This window comes from Chenopodium album, chromosome 17 (genome assembly GCF_948465745.1).
Source record: "Chenopodium album chromosome 17, dcCheAlbu1.1, whole genome shotgun sequence".
Classification (NCBI taxonomy): Eukaryota; Viridiplantae; Streptophyta; class Magnoliopsida; order Caryophyllales; family Amaranthaceae; genus Chenopodium; species Chenopodium album.
Genome location: NC_137850.1, coordinates 39,049,871 through 39,067,210, shown reverse-complemented (window position 1 = coordinate 39,067,210; position 17,340 = coordinate 39,049,871). Strand labels below are relative to the sequence as shown.

Sequence of the window (17,340 nt, the reverse complement as noted above, 5' to 3'; positions counted from 1 at the left end):
AATTAGGTGGTACTTACCAATTTATTTTACAATTCAAGCACAATAATTTGGCGATAAAATCCAAATTAATCATGAACATTAAAACAATACTCCTTAACCCCAACTAAAAAAAGTTTCAAGATCCTAAAGAAGGAAAAGGTCAAAAACTCTCATATTTAACTTGTACCTTGTAAAAAACAACACTCGAATTAAACACAACTCAACCATCTTTTTTACACTACAAACCCCAAAAGCTCTACCACATAAAACATCAAAAAATAGAAAAATTCTTCTTAGGCAAGAAATCCAACCACTATACCAAAGGTAATTTTTTTTACCACTATACCACACAATCCTATTTAATAGAGTAATTAAGATAAGCATTATTTTTTCATGTAGAGAATCAAGGTTAGCCTAATTCGTTGGAGGCTCGCCTTTCACTTCTATAAGACAGTGGCGGATGCACACTGTTTGAGTGGGGCCTCATCACCCCACTTGAGCATGAAAAAAAAAATTCCTATGTATATTTAAATATTTTCCTATAAAAGTAATTTGTATTTGTACTTCCTCCGTTCCAATAATATTGCTACAATGATGAAATTACGAATCCCAAAACATATTTTATATGTTAAATATCTATAATTGTGTAACAGTAAAAGTTAAAAAAAGTTACTGAGTATATTGTAAAAGTATTTTATGAGATGAATTTAATAAGATCCCACATAACTATATTTTGCTTAATGTATAAATCATATTATATGGTCATACAAGAGTGATGAATAGTGCAAAAAATCCATGCAATATTAATAGAACGGAGAAAGTACTTCGTATAAATAACCCCATTAAAATTCAACAAATGTATTTTGACGCCGTCAAATATTTTTTCCGCTATTGCTATAAAAGGGGTTTAATTCTCACGTCAAACAAGTAAGATTCCTAATTTCCCAAAATTTCCTTACCCATTAAAAAAAATTATTTCTCCGTATATATACTCCTTAAACCATAAGTCCATTTCCTCAATTCTACAAATGCACCAAATTGAAGTGACACAATTTTTTTTTTTTTTTTTTATTAGAGTAAGAATCTTTTTTTATTTTCTCAATTTTATTTAATCTTTAAAAAAATTTGTCTACTTTTATTTTATCTTTCCGTCACTTTCTCACTCCTATTAAAAAGAAAGATGTTTAGGATGTTGTGCTGCTAATAACAAAGAAGGTCAGCACTCCACGCTTTGCTTACTCTCTATTTTTCAGGGTTGCGTGCTTTTTCCTCTAATTCTGTTTTTCATTTTCTGCTTTAATTTTTTCTTCATCTTCTTGAAAAAGTTAAAATTCACACAAAAAAAAAAAAAAAAAAAAAAAATCATCTTTTTTTTTTCTTCCTAATCTAATCACTAATCTTAAGCAGCAGAAATAAAGGAGACCCACTAAGCGTGCTCTAAAAAGAATCCCCATTAAATGTTTTTATTTCTCTACAAAAATAAATTAAAAGGTAACAGTAAGTGTTTTTATAATTTATTATTTAATTTAATTTAATGGGTTTTGTTCCTTTTTGTGGGGTTTCAAATTTGCTGTTATATGTTGGTTGTTGTTGGTAGCATTTTCTGAAACATTGAAACCTATATTTATCAGCTTTGCCTTCTTCATTTTCTCATAATTTTAATTTCTGAGTTTATTTTTATTTATTTTATTGTTATATTTTCCCTGTTTTCAGGATGTGGGTATTTTTCTGCTATTTCAGTTTCTGGGTAACAAACACAATCAGGTATGTTCTTCACATTTTCTTCTCCATTTATTTCTTGTTTCAAGTTTTTTTTAATCATATTTTGTAATTAATTTTTTTTTGTTTTTTCGTTTTGCAGAGGAATTTAGTGGTCAGTAATTAAAAAATATTCATCTGGGTAATTTTATTTTGGGTTGATTTAAAATTTGTGAGAAAAAAAAATGAGTGAAAGTAGTCCAAAATTGTTGGATTTAATAAATGGTAATAACAAAAATTCAGAAATAATATATGGGTTATCATCTTCATCTTCATCATGTAATGAAGAGAACAAGCTAGAACTAAGGTTGGGATTACCAGGTGATAATGGAAATTGGTCAGCCAAACAAGGCCTTAAATCTAGAGAGAGAGAGGAATCACTTCTCTCTCTAGGATACTTCAATGGTGGTGTGATCAGGTGTGGTAAGGAGCAGAATCATAAACTATGGACATCATCAACAACAACACCAACACCAACAACAACTACAAGTAATTCTGCATTTCTGCAAAATCACCATCAAGAAAAACAACAGTACCAAACATGCCCTAAACAAGCTAATGGTTTGACTGTCATGGTAAAAGATTCATCACAGCCCTGTTGCACTAGAATAGCAGAGTTACAGTCTGCAGAAAAGAAGGCATTTTCACCCTCTTCTGCTCTTACAGCTGTGCCCAACACTTCTCAGAAAAGGTACAATTTCACCCCTCTTTTTTTGCTTTTTAATTTAATTTGAAAATATTTATTGAAGAAAATGAAAATTAATTTTTATGTTTGTTAACAGAGTATATTCATCACTGTACGTTGAAGATGTTTGTGAATGTGGTCCATATACATTATAACATTATACTACTAGCAGTAGCAATCTTGGAATTTATTTTATTATTGTACTATTATTAAGTTAATTATTATCTTGAAAATAGTTGTATTCTTGTAAAGTTATGTGTGAAACTTGTTTTTTCCATGTTTGTTTTTGTTTGATGAGGAATTTTAGGCTTTGATCTGCTACCATGTTTATTGTTTTCTACCAGTCTTGTCCTTAGCCTTTTGAAAAAGAACAAACTAATTTTTATGTTATGTTATGAAAAAGAACAAATTAATATTTATGTTATTATATTATTCTAGATCAAATCTATAGAGGATGAAAACAGAAAGTGAGTAGAACTTAAAAATGGGGGATTGCTTGTTATTGTTGTTTAATGAATTAATGAGAAAAGAATATAATTAGTAATTTATGTACTAGTACTAGAAACATTAAATTTGTTTATTTGTTCGATATTTGGTTGATTTCTTTAATTCCGGAGTATGTGTTTGTGTGATTTGATGGGTTATTTACTTATTTTGTTTAAGGATGTGTAGTTGCATATACTGTAGCAGATTAGATTATGTAGTTGACTTGGTTTTGTGTATGATTGTATCATGAATGGGCAAAATTTTATAGAGCTGCTCCTACTCCAGTTGTGGGTTGGCCTCCAATTCGATCGTTTCGAAAGAACCTTGCTAGCAGTAGCTCAGGGAAATCGGTTCCAGAACCGCAGAGTGCGATCCCAAGTAAGCCTGTGAATGAAAAACCAGCTAAGGACAATTCCCACAAGGGTCTATTTGTGAAGATTAATATGGAGGGTGTACCGATTGGAAGGAAAGTCGATCTGAGTGTACATAACAACTATGACAGCCTCTCGTCGTCTGTTGATGAGCTTTTCAGAGGGCTTCTTGCAGGTGAAACCCTTCTGTTCCATTGTGATAAAATGTCAACTGCTTTTTAGGTGTTAATTTCGAATGCGTTTACTAGTGTTGATCAGTTGCATTATGCATATAAAACAGTATGAATATATTGACTGATAGTTGCTTTCTGTAGTCAAGTTTAGTTAGGCATGTTTTCATGAGGCTGACATGTTATTAGAAAAAATCTTGTTAATTTCTGGGGGTTAGGAAGCTGTGGAGGTTTATTAGGGATCTATTTGTTGGTTTATTTCGTTGATTAATACCGATAAGTTGTAGTTGTTTAATGGATGATAAATTGGCTCACATTGTTTGTCGTGTGGTTTTTCCAATCAGCTCAAAGAGATTCTTCTGCTGGTGCGATTGATAACAAACAACAAGAGCAGGAACCTATTACCGGATTGTTGGACGGAAGTGGGGAATATACTTTGGTGTATGAGGATAACGAAGGAGACAGGATGCTTGTTGGTGATGTCCCATGGCAGTAAGCATCTTTATAATTCTGGATCTTAGCATTTGATTTATGTATTTTAAATCAAGTTTATGCGGCTCTAACCCATGTTGCGTCCTTCTTATTGGTCATGACGTTTCGTAAACAGCAATGTGGTAGCTTTTTATTTGGATTAATTAAGCAAAAAACTGGATTAGGAGTCCTATTTTGGTTGACAATTATATGCATTGTTTTGTTGGTTAGTGAAGCATTTTCCTGCAGTCCAAGGTAAATGGTATAAATGTTTTTGTAAAAGAGTTAAAGAATCAATGTTTGCACTCCGTCATAAGAATGCATTATTATTAATCCTAAAATTTGGCAATTTGCATGAAGTATTTGTCGCTTAGCGCTTATGATATTCTAATTGCTTGTACCTTGGACTTAGTTGCTTGTGGATTATAAAACTCTTCCAGGATAAACCTACTGTTTTGATCCATAAGCAGCCTCTGATGTGTGTTTATGTCAGCAATGTTGAAGAAATTGCAAATTTTTTATATGATACAAGTTTTGATTATGTTGATGTTTGAAATTACTTGTTTGTTTTGCAGCATGTTTGTATCCACTGTAAAGAGGTTACGTGTATTGAAGAGTTCCGACTTGTCTACCCTAAGCCGTGAGTTTCATTCCATTAACCACTTAAAATTGGCTTAATTGTATACTTTAATGTTAAGTTGGATAACGGAGTGAACAATTGACAAAACTCCACGAATTAGTTTTTGATAAGTCGGATGTTATTCTGTAGGTGGTGTCAATAAAGAAGGCAAGCTACCGATTGAGAGTCCATCCAAGTGAAGAGAAGCAAAATGCTATTTGTTGCTAAATTGAGTTGAGGATTGGAGTCCATTTTTCTGTGTTTAAGTAACTTAGTTCAGTTCTTGCTTGCTGAAACAACAAATTGTTCGAACTCAGAGCAAAAGATGTGTATTCGGTCTAATCATCCAATTCGCCTATGTAAAAAGAAGATAAGCTAAACTGATGGTTTTGTTTTAGATATGTTTTCTTCAATGATATAACTCTTTGAAAAATCGAGTTGTTGCCTTGTGCTTGTTTGTTCTTATGTTGGGTTCTGATTTTTGGCACTTGCTACTGAGAGGAGTAATTTGATGTTATGAGCTAGACGAACTAGGAAATGTCTTACTTACAAAGTAGAGCTTCATAATTGAAGCATTTCTGTTTGGTTTGAATTTTACTTTATATTTTGACAATGCAAGTTACGCTATTGTGAATTTATGTTTTCTTGTTTTACATTAGTTTCGCAGATGCAAATTTTGTTGGCTATGAGCTATGTCGTCCTCACCCCTTTCGTCGTACATTAAAATTTTTAGCCTGTGGAGTAGATGACTAGAGTGCCGTAGAGGTAGAGCTACAAAAACACGAACTGTTACTCAAACCAAATTATATACGAACTTAGTTTATCTACTTTATTTTTTATTTTTTTTTTGTAGGACACTTAGTTTCATCTACCAATGATATAATTTTTATAAAGAATAACTCATCAATAGGAGTAAAATCATAATTTACCCATTAAATTGAATTGAGACGGTCATCCCCAACAAAACTGAAATAGAATCGAGATAATCATCAACCAAAAATAACCTGAATCGAATTAATGAAACTAAATTCAAATCAAACAATGTATGATCGTATATAGAAAACCTAGAGAGGTACGCAAGCACAATAGAGTTTACAAATGAAGAAAAGTTGCAATTTTAAGCATAGACATCATGTCTTATTCAAAGAAGTAATTTGGGTAAGTTATTAATTTTCTTTCACCTATGTCTACTTTATGGTTGGAGCAAATAATAACTGAATAAGTAGGTTTTAATTAAATGTACTGTGCAAGTTGTACAATTATCAGTAGTAGTATAATTATAGGGGATTTTCTTGATTTTGACTTGAATAGGGCTGAATATTTTGTTCTGTCACATAATCTAAACATTAAAAACCACATTGGAATATAGGATACATTTCTGAATAATGTAGATGTTGTTTTCAGCATTAATGTTTTGTTTTATGCTATGGTATCAAATATCTGAATTTCTGAGATTATGAATTTATGATCCAGGAGTATTGAATGTAATATGAGCTCATAAATTATGATATCTAGTAATATCCTACGTAGCCAGCATAGGTTAGGTTAGGTAATTGTGTACTACCTCAAGGTCTATGTTTTGCTTCACCCTTTTGGCTTAATTTTGAGGTAGGATTTTGTCCCTTTTTTTTTTGGTGCAAAATCACACATTTCATGAAAAAAGGATGAACTCAACTAATAAAATATGGAAAATCCCTAAAAGAAAAAAAAGAAAAAAAAAAAAAAAGGATCTCCTTTTGAATATAATGTTGGTTTCTCTTTGACATTTTATGACTACTAGTATGAGTGAATTTTTGGAGTAGTTTTTAAAGGATTTAGGACAAACACGGGAGAGGTCCACTAAAACGGTGTCTACAATGAAGTTGCTTTTTAAAATCAAGCTATGCTTAGTACGAAGTATTTAAAAATTTAAATTGGAAAAGACCCTTCCATCTTATTACATTTTTTTATCTTCTTTTTCAATCCAATGTGCTACATGCCATCTTATATTTTTAATTTTTTTTATTACATTATCTTTGTTAATGATAGAGAATATCCATAGAATATTCTCATCTTAGGTTTAGGATATATTTTGTATAAGATTATCTTTATATCTGTACATATCTTATAGTTACCTAATATGATTAGGTTTCTCATTGTAACCCTATAAATATTGATCAATGGAAATCGCTCTGATCTAAAATGGTATCACAGCTTAGGTGAGATCTTGGGATCATATATAAAAATTCTCACCTTGCCGGTGGGTTGGAAAATTAAACCCACCGGCGGGATATACACAAACTTTTTATGCTTCCGCAAACACACACATATAGATTTTTATTTTCCTTTTCTCAAAGTTTTTTTTTTAGAATCTTTATGTAACCTTGCGCCTCCCACCGACAGTAGCAACCGCGAAAGCCGCCTCCATCATTAGTGGCAATCTCATACACTACCGCCTCCCACTACTGGCAGTAACCACATCTGCCAACCTTCTCCATGTGCCGCACTCTATTTCCACCTCCTCATGACTAACAATGATTCTTACATTGTCCCATTGGTTTTTCTACACATAATCACATAGATTTTGTTTTGGTGGTCGTATATCAGAATAAAGTTAACTACTTTTGCACATCTCTTTTGCTATCAAGTTGGCTCCTCTTATTGTTGCAGCACTTGGAATCTTTGTGGAGTATTGATTCTTGCTACCTGGGTTTCTCTTTTGAGATTAATTTCAAGCGGTGGAATTTAATCTTTTCTTGCGCAATTTTATTTGTTTTTATTCAACTGTGATTTCACGTAGTAGTGTAGTGTCTTCTCCCCGATGATGGTTTGATCCCTTAGCTTCTTCTTCTCTGGATCTGCAACTTAGCCCAAGTCTGTGTGCGACTCTTCTCCTTCTCCTCCGGCCTAGCCGTGCTTATCTCTACTCTATGTAGGTCGTGGCTGTTGCTTCTCATCGTCATCACCGGCACATGTCTACTACTTCTCTTTTGATCATGGGTTACCATACTATCCTTACCGCTCGATGCGTGATTCAGATCCAGTCTGAGCATCCGATTTTCTCCCGCTCTGACTGCGGGGGTGTGATAGAGAATATCCATAGAATATTCTCATCTTAGGTTTAGGATATATTTTGTATAAGATTATCTTTATATCTGTACATATCTTATAGTTACCTAATATGATTAGGTTTCTCATTGTAACCCTATAAATATTGATCAATGGAAATCACTCTGATCAAGGAGTTTATATTATCTGACAGTTAACTCTTTCATTAAAAACTTCATCTTTATCTCCTTTCTTCAATTCAACCTCTTTCTTCTCTCCCTTTAATCTTAGTCCTTCCGATCCACCTTTTCTTTTTCAAGCCTAATTTTAAATGTAAGTTCTAAAATTTTAATTTTTTAATACATGTTTTTGATTACACACTTACACATTGCACCTACAATAATTTATTGACATTTCCTCCCTCATCTTTCAATGTAATTTTTATGATAAATCCGTGCATTACACGGGTCAGAATGCTAATTGACAATAAAAGAAGTAAACCACTTGGATTATAAAGTGACACTCTTCATCTTTCAATATGATAAATGTGATAGTCACACACTTGCACTTAATCATCTTCACATCAAGTGTATGGGTTCATACATTCTCCCTTGAACAAATTTGAATAAACAACTCGCACCCACATTCTACATAGCAAACTCTAAAGAGACGCCAAAAGATGGGGCTATTGTCACCACAATTCCTAACATATAGACGATGTCTTACAGATAGTGTAAACATGTAACCCACTTGAACAAAAAGATGCAAGAAAAGATTAGTGCGAGAAATCAACGTACAAAAACACATATTTTATGTGATTCGCTCATGATAAGTTAGCTACATCCACAGACATGAAAACGGTATATTTTGTTGCTGTTGAGGACAAAATATATAGTAAATATATATAGGGTAAACCTAGTTTAGTAAAGTTTATAAAGTACTCCTAAAATTAAAAATAGAATTGGCTAGAAATGGGCTCCAAAACAAAAAAATTATACAAACACAGTGATAGTTGTTTGAAAGGGGCTAATTGATGATTCAAAGCATGTTCAATAGTGACAATTGGATTAAATTAGGATGAACGTACATGAAATAAATTAAGGGCTTGTTATGTTTTATTGAACTGAGTTGAGTTGAACTGAACTGAACTAAACTAAATATTTTATGAGAGAAGGAAGTTAGGAACTGAACAGAACTGATTGGAGCTGAGCTGAACTGAAAATAAGCTGAAGAGGATAGGCCATAAAACGGTTAAATAGGATTGGAGGGAATAATTGAAAAAATTGAACAAAAAATTTGACAGAGAAACAAGCTTATTTATCAAAAGCTAAGCTCTTCTCGCTTCTTTCAAATGACATTATTGCTTTTAAAATCGTCTCATTGCAGTCCTAATTGTGTATGAGGTATGTGGTTTAAGATTAAAGAGAACTTTACCTCTTAATCACGCTTTTATTGCAAAACATGGAAATTTTGTTTCGTTAAAACTAATAAAGGAAAATCCGTCATATTTGCATAACTCAACCCTCTTTAAATACATTTAAAAAAACGCTAATGACCTCCTTAGGGATAAATCCTTGCTTAGTGACAATTCATTCAAATTAAGTCTTTAAGACCTCCTTAATAACTTGCTAACTAGTGAAATTGAAAACATGTGTAAAATGGGGTATATTTTATTTTGGATTGAAATTAATATGCTTTTAAAAGACATTTAGAGCTCCTTAATAGGTGAATTTCGGCTTAAAGCCTAATTCATAATAAGATTATGAAAGAAACTAACTCTACTCCCCCAATTTGTTGTCGAAATTATTTCAAGAGTTTTATTTCTAACCACTTAAATGGAGGATACACCCTTCTAGGGTCAAATTTTATTTGTCAAAAAATTGTTTGTTAAATTAGCTACTTGGCTTGCTCTTGCTCAGATTTTAGCCTGCATAACAGTACAATAATAGGTCATTTTGCTAGATCTATAAAAGTGAACGTTCCACCTACTTACTATTCACAAGTCTTCTATAATAACATAGTGTCTATGTCACCTTATTTAAAAAAAACAATATTCCTTCTAATACGTCCTCAAAAGTCAAAAGTTAAGAAAATCATCTCTCAATAAACGGTGATTAAGCACCATCTCATCTTGACCTTGAAATCAAACCACCACCACCCCCCTAGCAAACATAAATGCACCGTGAAGAATTTTTACATTAGGAGTGTGATTTGACTGAATGAAAATCTTGGATTATTTGTATTGATAAAATCCAATAAATTAGTAAAATGTTTTACTCAACCAAAATGTGAAGTACAACCCCTAAAATGCCAATTATTTAAGTCAGCATTCATGAGTTATTGACCGTAACTCCTGTTGCATACTTTATCAATTTAACTGTATAGCTGGCCACCTGAGATTAGAACAAAACAAGGTGCGGTCGTCAAAAATGTGATCACACCTTTCCTTTGTATATTGATACTTGATAGTGATGCTCTTAGACCCGGTTCATCTCCTACAATGACTTCAATAATTCAAATTTTTTGTTTTAAATAAGGGTCGTTATTTTTAAAATGAACAGTTTATATTTAATGATTTTTTTTGGTGTAAAAAACAATTTTATGTTTTTTGAACTATTTTTAAATTTTAATACTAATTTAGTTATTTTCAGAAGAAAAAAAAAATAATTTTCTGACTTTTAATTTTATTAATAATTAAAACTGAGTTTCATAAATTAATTTGGAAAAAAAATTCAAACATCAGAAATTTAAAATGAATTCCTAAAATAAGAAAAATGAATTTTAATTAATTTTAGCATTTAAAAATACTTCAAAAATCATTAGATCACAACCATCTAATTGTGAAAATCGCAGCAATTATTTTTCAAACAACGCATTTTCTGTGTGGCCGGGGTTACTTATTCAGGTTTTACTCGATCAAGGGTTACTCGATCGTCCAGGGGTAACTCGATCGATCAGAGTTTACTCGGTCGGTTAGAGGTTACTTGATCGGTCAGGGCCTCAGGGGTTACTCTGTCTGTCGAGGGTTACTCGATTAGTCAGGGGTTACTCCGTCTGTCAGGGGTTACTCGATCAGTCAGGAGTTACCCCTAAATAGCCCCGGCCACACGGTGTGGCCAGCCACGTATGAAAATATGTATTTTTTGAATGACTACTATAGAATTTTAATTAAAATAATATGTATACTCGATTGTATATGTATTAAAAAAAAAGTGTAAATACAGATTACGTATTTTCCTATTCTTATTAATTTATAACGCTTGAAATTTGACACTATTTATACAAATTTATTTGATCATATTTTGTGATTTAAAATTGAGAAAGCTACTTATGGGATCTTGTTAAATTAATTAATATAATTCTATGTATTCTTATAAAATTCTCCTCTGATCTTGTATTATAATTTTGTACTCCACCCATTTCGTAATAATTGCAACATTTTTCTTTTACATGATTTCATAATAAGTGCAACATTTCTTTATTTGATAAGGAACCAAAACTATTTTATTATTTTTCTCTTCCACCAATCACGCTTACACTACTTTTTATATTAATTATTTCTCTCTCCTGACGACACTAAAATATATCCAGATATTCCCACTAACTACACCTTTAGTATAAAATCCATCTTTTGGTCCTCAACCTATAATTTTCATAAAATTTGGTTTCCAATATTTTTAATAAGTTCACATTTGAAGACTATATTTTTTTAGATGGTCTTAACAATCACACACTTGCCATTAGTGACCAGTCAAACTGTTTAGATCAAAGATTTTAACCAGTCCCTAATCTCGTATTTAATCGGTCAAACACACTTGAAATCAGTGATCGGTCAAACTGATCATAATAAGTTAAAGACTATTTTGTGAAAGAACCCTTTATAATTGAGACCGTCCTGAGGTTATTGAAAGTTGGGACCTTTTAAATTAGATGGTCCTTGTAAAAAAAAAAAAAAAAAAAAAAAAAAAAAAAAAAAGAAGAAAGAAAAAAAAAAGATGGTTGATAATTAGAACTGCTGCATGCTGGTATTAAAATCTCTAATAAAACGTTGCAATTAAGGGTCTGTTCTCATACGATTATTTTCAGTTCAGTTCAGCTCTAATAAGTTCATTTTAGTTCTAATAAGTTCAGTTCAGTTCTAATCAGTTCAGTTCACTTCAGCTCCTAATTTTCTTCTCTTATAACATATTCAGTTCAGTTCAATTCAGCGCTAATAAATTCAGTTCAGTCAATGAGAATAGACCCTAAAACACACAAATAGATTGTTTGTATCTACCATCTTTTTCTTCTAGACATTATTTTAGGCGGCACCCCCCTAAAAAAGCCCTTTATTTTAAGATACTGTTCCTTTTTGCGCCGCACAAAAAAGTGATATGCCTAAGAAAAGTCCTCATCTTAGTGGGCTACTCAATATTATTACATGCATGGAATTAATTTCTAATAATTTGAGGTACTAAGATTTAGTTGTTAGGAGTGTCATGTTCATGAAAGCACCATTACAATAAGCCACATAATATATTATTATTTTATTTATTTATTATAAAAATACATTATATTTTCATTGTTTCTAATTGTCCCAATTTGATTAATATATTTGCCCACACTGATTTTGACTAAAAATATCTTTAATCATCTATAAGTATAAATAATAAAAATATTTGATATTCAGAAACTATACATTAGTTAAGAAGATTCTAGCTGACAAATACTTACTTTACATGACTGTTGATCATATGGATACAATACATGGATCAAAGTGATATACTTCTATATGAATACTCCATAGTGAAAAATAATGTACTCCGTATTTATTATGAAACGGAAAAAGTACACTTTTAATATATAAATAGTTTGATTTTATTTATATGTATTAAAAGGAGCAAGAAAAAGATGGTGGTCCAAATCAAAGGGAAGAAAGAAAGGGGGTGAAATGAAGGGTCGTCATCTTTGAAGGCTGCCTAATTGTGGGACAACCTCACAAATCCATTCAAAAGTTTGGTCTTGTACAAAAGAATTTTATTTGTGACTAATTTTAGTAAAATATAAATAAAAATATAATTAAATTTTATTCAAGGGGGGATGTTTTTAATGTTGTTGGGTTAGGGAGATTACGCGTGGGTGTTGTGTGTTTGTTTTAAGAGTGGTGAATATATGTTGTGTGGGTCACTAACAACCTTACATCGATACAACATTAAAAGGACATTGTTTTTGATGCAATGTGCATGAAAGGAAATAAAATTATGGATAAAGATAAGGACTAAGTTAATCACATGGTTGATGGTTACTTAGGCCATATTTGGTAATTAGGTGGTAGCTGATTGATATAACTTATTGTATTAGCTAATTTGACTACCTGGTTATATTATAAGCTATTTACCAAACACCCACATTAGCTTTTTTTGATTGGTCAAACCTCTAATTGGGCAAAATAAGCCAAAAGCTATTTAAAAAGCTCTTTACCAAATAAGGCCTTAATTCGACGACTTGTGTTTTTTTTATAGTTATAAATCACAAACATTAATTAAATTAGAGTTTATTTAGTATTAAAAGTTAAAATATGTTACTCCCCCTGTTTCATAATGTTAGTCCTATATACTATTTTAGGCGTTTTAAAAAGATATACCCATATTGAATATATTTCATTTTTTACTTAGTTTTGATTTCCTATTTTATACATATTAAATTCTAATTGGTTAAATTAATTGATTGTTGATTGTTGACATGACTCTAAGTAAGGAAATCCCACCCTTGAATTATGCAATTGTGGCTAATACTTTCCAAAAAAAATCAAAAAATTTAAATAAAGCAAAACTAATTATGAACAGTTTTTGTATCTTAATGTTAGATTCCAAATATTATTCTTTTCTTATTTTATGTGATTGATTCCATATGGGACTATCATATTGAAACGGAGGGAGTAAATAATTTAAAATAATTTTTTTTTGAAAATAAAATAATTTAAAATGGAGGAAGTATTATCTAAGTATTAAGTACCCACATAATCACATATGCAATCATAATAATTTATTAGTATAGATTAGAGCTCATAAAAATGCAACTCAACCTACTGACTGGACCCAAAATTTGCCCAGATATATGAGCAGGATTTTTGGGCCTGAATTCTTTTAACTTTGTTTTGGGTAATATTTGTTCCAATTTTGCCCAGGTAAAAAATAGCCCAAAAGCTCACTATTGTTGGCCCAGAGCATTGAGCCCAAAATGGTCAATTTTTTTAACTAGGCCCGACAGTAGTTCATAAATATGGTGACTATTAATGGCACGACCCGCTAGCCAGATCTACTCCGGCCTAGGAAGTGTATAAAATTTACACAAAGCAATAGTTAAATGTTCAAAATTTATAATTGTTCAGATTTTTTTTTTTCTTCTAAATGTTATAAAATATAGGTGTTGTATACCTATTTATAGGTGCACCTTACAATTTGCGCAAAAACTGAACCCGACCCTAAAAACCCAAAACACCTGCTTTGGCTTGATAAGCCTGACAATATTTTGCAAGTTTGGACACAAGATTTTGTTCAAAAGGCTAGCCCAACCCGATTTTCGGTCACCTCCAAGGGCTCTAACACAAAGACAACATAACTTGTACAATAACTTATAATATACTTTGTAAGACAACATAAACACAAGGCAGATACGAATTTACGAAGTACAAGTAGAAAACAAGTACAACGAGTTATTCAAATGAATGAGCTGTAAAAAACACATTAAAATTTTACAAATGTATCAGCTCAGTTGGTGGCACAGACAATACATTGCTGCCGCATCAATCTATAGTCAGCACATGATTTTTCCCCCCCTAAAACGGTGAGTTAGTATAATTAGGAAGTCCTCCTCACCATGGGCAAGTTACAATTCAACACATGAATTGAACAGGTGACGGAGGCCCTTGGTAGGTTCTGCAATGTATTCTCCAGGAACATTCGATCTGCTTTTGCAAACTTTCTTCGGAATAAGACCAAGTCCTCCAAAACTAACGCATATCTCAGCAGAAACTGGATCAAACATAATTCCCTTTCAATCCCATAGTAATGCTTTATCACAATTCTTTTAAGATGATTTCTGCAACATGAAGGAACAACTGAGAGAGCTTCTTCACAAAATCTTCGTTCCAGCACACATGTATCCTGATTGTAACGACTACTTGTAGTATCACCAGATGACACGAATCCCTACAAATTAAGTAGATGATAATCAAACTACAATTATTACACCATATACAAAATTATGACCAGATTATACGAATTCACACACTTACCGTTGGAAAGACAAGTGTTTCTAAGACAGGAGAACAATTCAGAAATGCTAGCAGCAACTTATCCCAAGAGTTACAACAATGATAAAGCTCTAGTCGCTTCAAGTTATGAAAAACGGGCAGATGATCATTTACGTCAACATAGCTTAAAACCTTCAACCAAAAGTTAACAAATAGCCATCCATCAATTTCACAAATATAGTATAAATCATTAAAAAAAAAGAGTAGGAAATTGAGACAAACCTCTATGCATGCACCAGACAAAGTTAAATGCTGAACATTAGACAAGGGCCTTATAAGGGTAAGCATTTGCACACAAGAAACCTCAAATTCTTCCCCCAACAATTGATTTTCCAGGTAGACATCCGCTTTAACAAGGCAATTCATATTTGGGACAGAGTACTGTAAAGCTAAATTATCGGTGTATTCAAGATACTCCAAATTTGGAGTATTAATAATCACACAATCAGTATTGTCTACGTAATCAAGTTTATTCACAAATAAGCATAATCTCCGAAGAGAAGGGGAGGAGATATTTGTGAAATGGACGTGGTTCCAATAGACATCCACAATGAGGTCTTCAAGTACAGGACAACCAGAAACTAGCCTTGTCACAAAGGCTTCCTCGAAAATGAAAGCCACACGTAATTGGAGTAGTTTCAAGTTTGGAAGATGAAAGGATGACATAGTTGAAGTTTGATCAAGACTAAGGTTAACATCGAGCTTCAACACCTCCAAAGTTTCACAGGTGAAAATCTCGAGGGGGAGCAGACCATCACCAGGTTGCTTCACTTGAATGCGAAGGTCAAGCTTTCTGAGGCCACAACGGGTTAATGGAAAAGAGATCCACACATTAACTTGTGTAGCTTTCAAGTCCGGGCAACATTCTTTCTCATCTGGACCATTAAATTTGCAATCTATACAAGACGTGTCCGTGAAGTCTGCACCTACTCCAAGCTTAAACCTGGTAAGATACTGAGACTTGTATGCAGACAGAACACTGTCAACAAAGGTGACAAAAGTGGGGAAACGTTGGATCGCAAAGGGATGATCCGAACAATGAGATATAGGTGAATCATCAAAGTCGAGGCTCGTAATGAAAGGGAAAATACACCTCATCCTCTTGGACAAGATGCAAGTAACAGCAGCATCCTTGGTGGGAAGCAAAGACAGTATCCGAATCAACAATTCATCAGGTAAACTGGTGAGCCTATCTGATATAAGGATGTCACCACAATTTCGATCATTCTCTGACGTAATAGTACTACATGGTTTCAACCTCAAATCCATAGGACTATAGGAGTATTATCAACACATAATCCCCTGATCTTGAATTAATTAATTCCCTGCTTCAATGAAATGAAAACAAGAATCAAACTTATACGAAGTAATAAACTTAATCTAACATTAAAGGGTTATAGACAGAAGTCTGCAATTCATTATCAACATAATTCCCATCTAATAAAAGGGTGTCACTGCTATTTTGATCCATTGAGTATTATTAACACAAAATTCCAATAACAAGGATAAATTGATAATAACATAATTAATTAGTTAATTCCTTATTCAATGAACAAAAAAAAAAAAAAAAAAAAAAAAAAAAAAAAAAAAAAAAAAACTTAACAATAAGCTTAATCTAACATTGAAGGGATATGAACAAAAGAATGCAATTCATAATTAATCAAATTGGGCTCGAAAATCACACAAAATTCCTCTACATAAGAAATGAACAAAATTGTTTGTTATAGTCATTTATAAAATCAATAATTATAACCTATAGTTCAATATTTCACCTTAGAAGAACCCGGAATTGACTACACAGACAATTTAATTAACAATAAACCCTAGATTGTAAAATTGATATTCAAAGATCAATAGCAAATTAAAAATAAAATTACCTCAAGCTGCTTCAATGGAATAGAGAAATCTAAGAAGGCTCTTCAATGGAAAACTCAGATCATGCTTCTAAGGTAGAACTCTGAGACACTGGAGTAAGCTTCAATGGAGGATAGAGGAAGAGGGGCAAAAATAATTTAAAAGTTGGGAGGAAAATTCAGAGAAGCCCACGCTTTCGAGAAAATCCAAGTTTATATCCTATATTAACAAGTCTTGTTAATATAGGGGTGTGCTCGTCATTTCCTGCGTTATTGAAGGGGTAGTGATGTAAAGTCCGCATGACAAAGTAACTGGGATGACTTTAACACTGTTTGTTGCTGTAAACTCAGCGTTAACGACGTAAAGACCTCCATTAACGCTGAAAACCTGAACACGATGAACTCTTGCAAAATATCGACCAGCTAATTTCGATTGAAACAAGTTTAGGTTTCGATTTAGAGCTTGTCAATTTAATTCGAATTGTTTGCTATTTTTCAACAAAATAAGCTCGATTTATCAGAAGTGGAGTGGATGTTGGTTGTGAATAAGGTCATACATACTCTCTGCAAATGTTATGGAGCTTTCTCTCTCGTTTGTTCTGGAATTTACTTCATGAATAAACGAAA

The 17,340-nt window shown here is 32.4% G+C and overlaps 2 protein-coding genes across 2 annotated transcripts; one reads left to right on the top strand and one right to left on the bottom strand.

Moving 5' to 3' along the window:
* Positions 1-1,840: 1,840 nt before the first annotated feature.
* Positions 1,841-5,173, top strand: LOC145589658 (auxin-responsive protein IAA26-like). The gene is made up of 5 exons (XM_081646326.1): positions 1,841-2,428; positions 3,177-3,454; positions 3,794-3,941; positions 4,496-4,560; positions 4,690-5,173. The coding sequence occupies exons 1-5, from the start codon at positions 1,923-1,925 to the stop codon at positions 4,737-4,739; spliced, it is 1,047 nt and encodes a 348-aa protein (XP_081502452.1). The 5' UTR covers positions 1,841-1,922; the 3' UTR covers positions 4,740-5,173.
* Positions 5,174-14,151: 8,978 nt separating this feature from the next.
* Positions 14,152-16,936, bottom strand: LOC145589655 (F-box/LRR-repeat protein At4g14103-like). Its single transcript, XM_081646321.1, has 4 exons — positions 16,738-16,936; positions 15,083-16,185; positions 14,843-14,992; positions 14,152-14,756 (listed from the first exon to the last, which is right to left on the bottom strand). The coding sequence occupies exons 2-4, from the start codon at positions 16,127-16,129 to the stop codon at positions 14,406-14,408; spliced, it is 1,548 nt and encodes a 515-aa protein (XP_081502447.1). The 5' UTR covers positions 16,130-16,185; positions 16,738-16,936; the 3' UTR covers positions 14,152-14,405.
* Between the last annotated feature and the right edge of the window lie 404 nt (positions 16,937-17,340).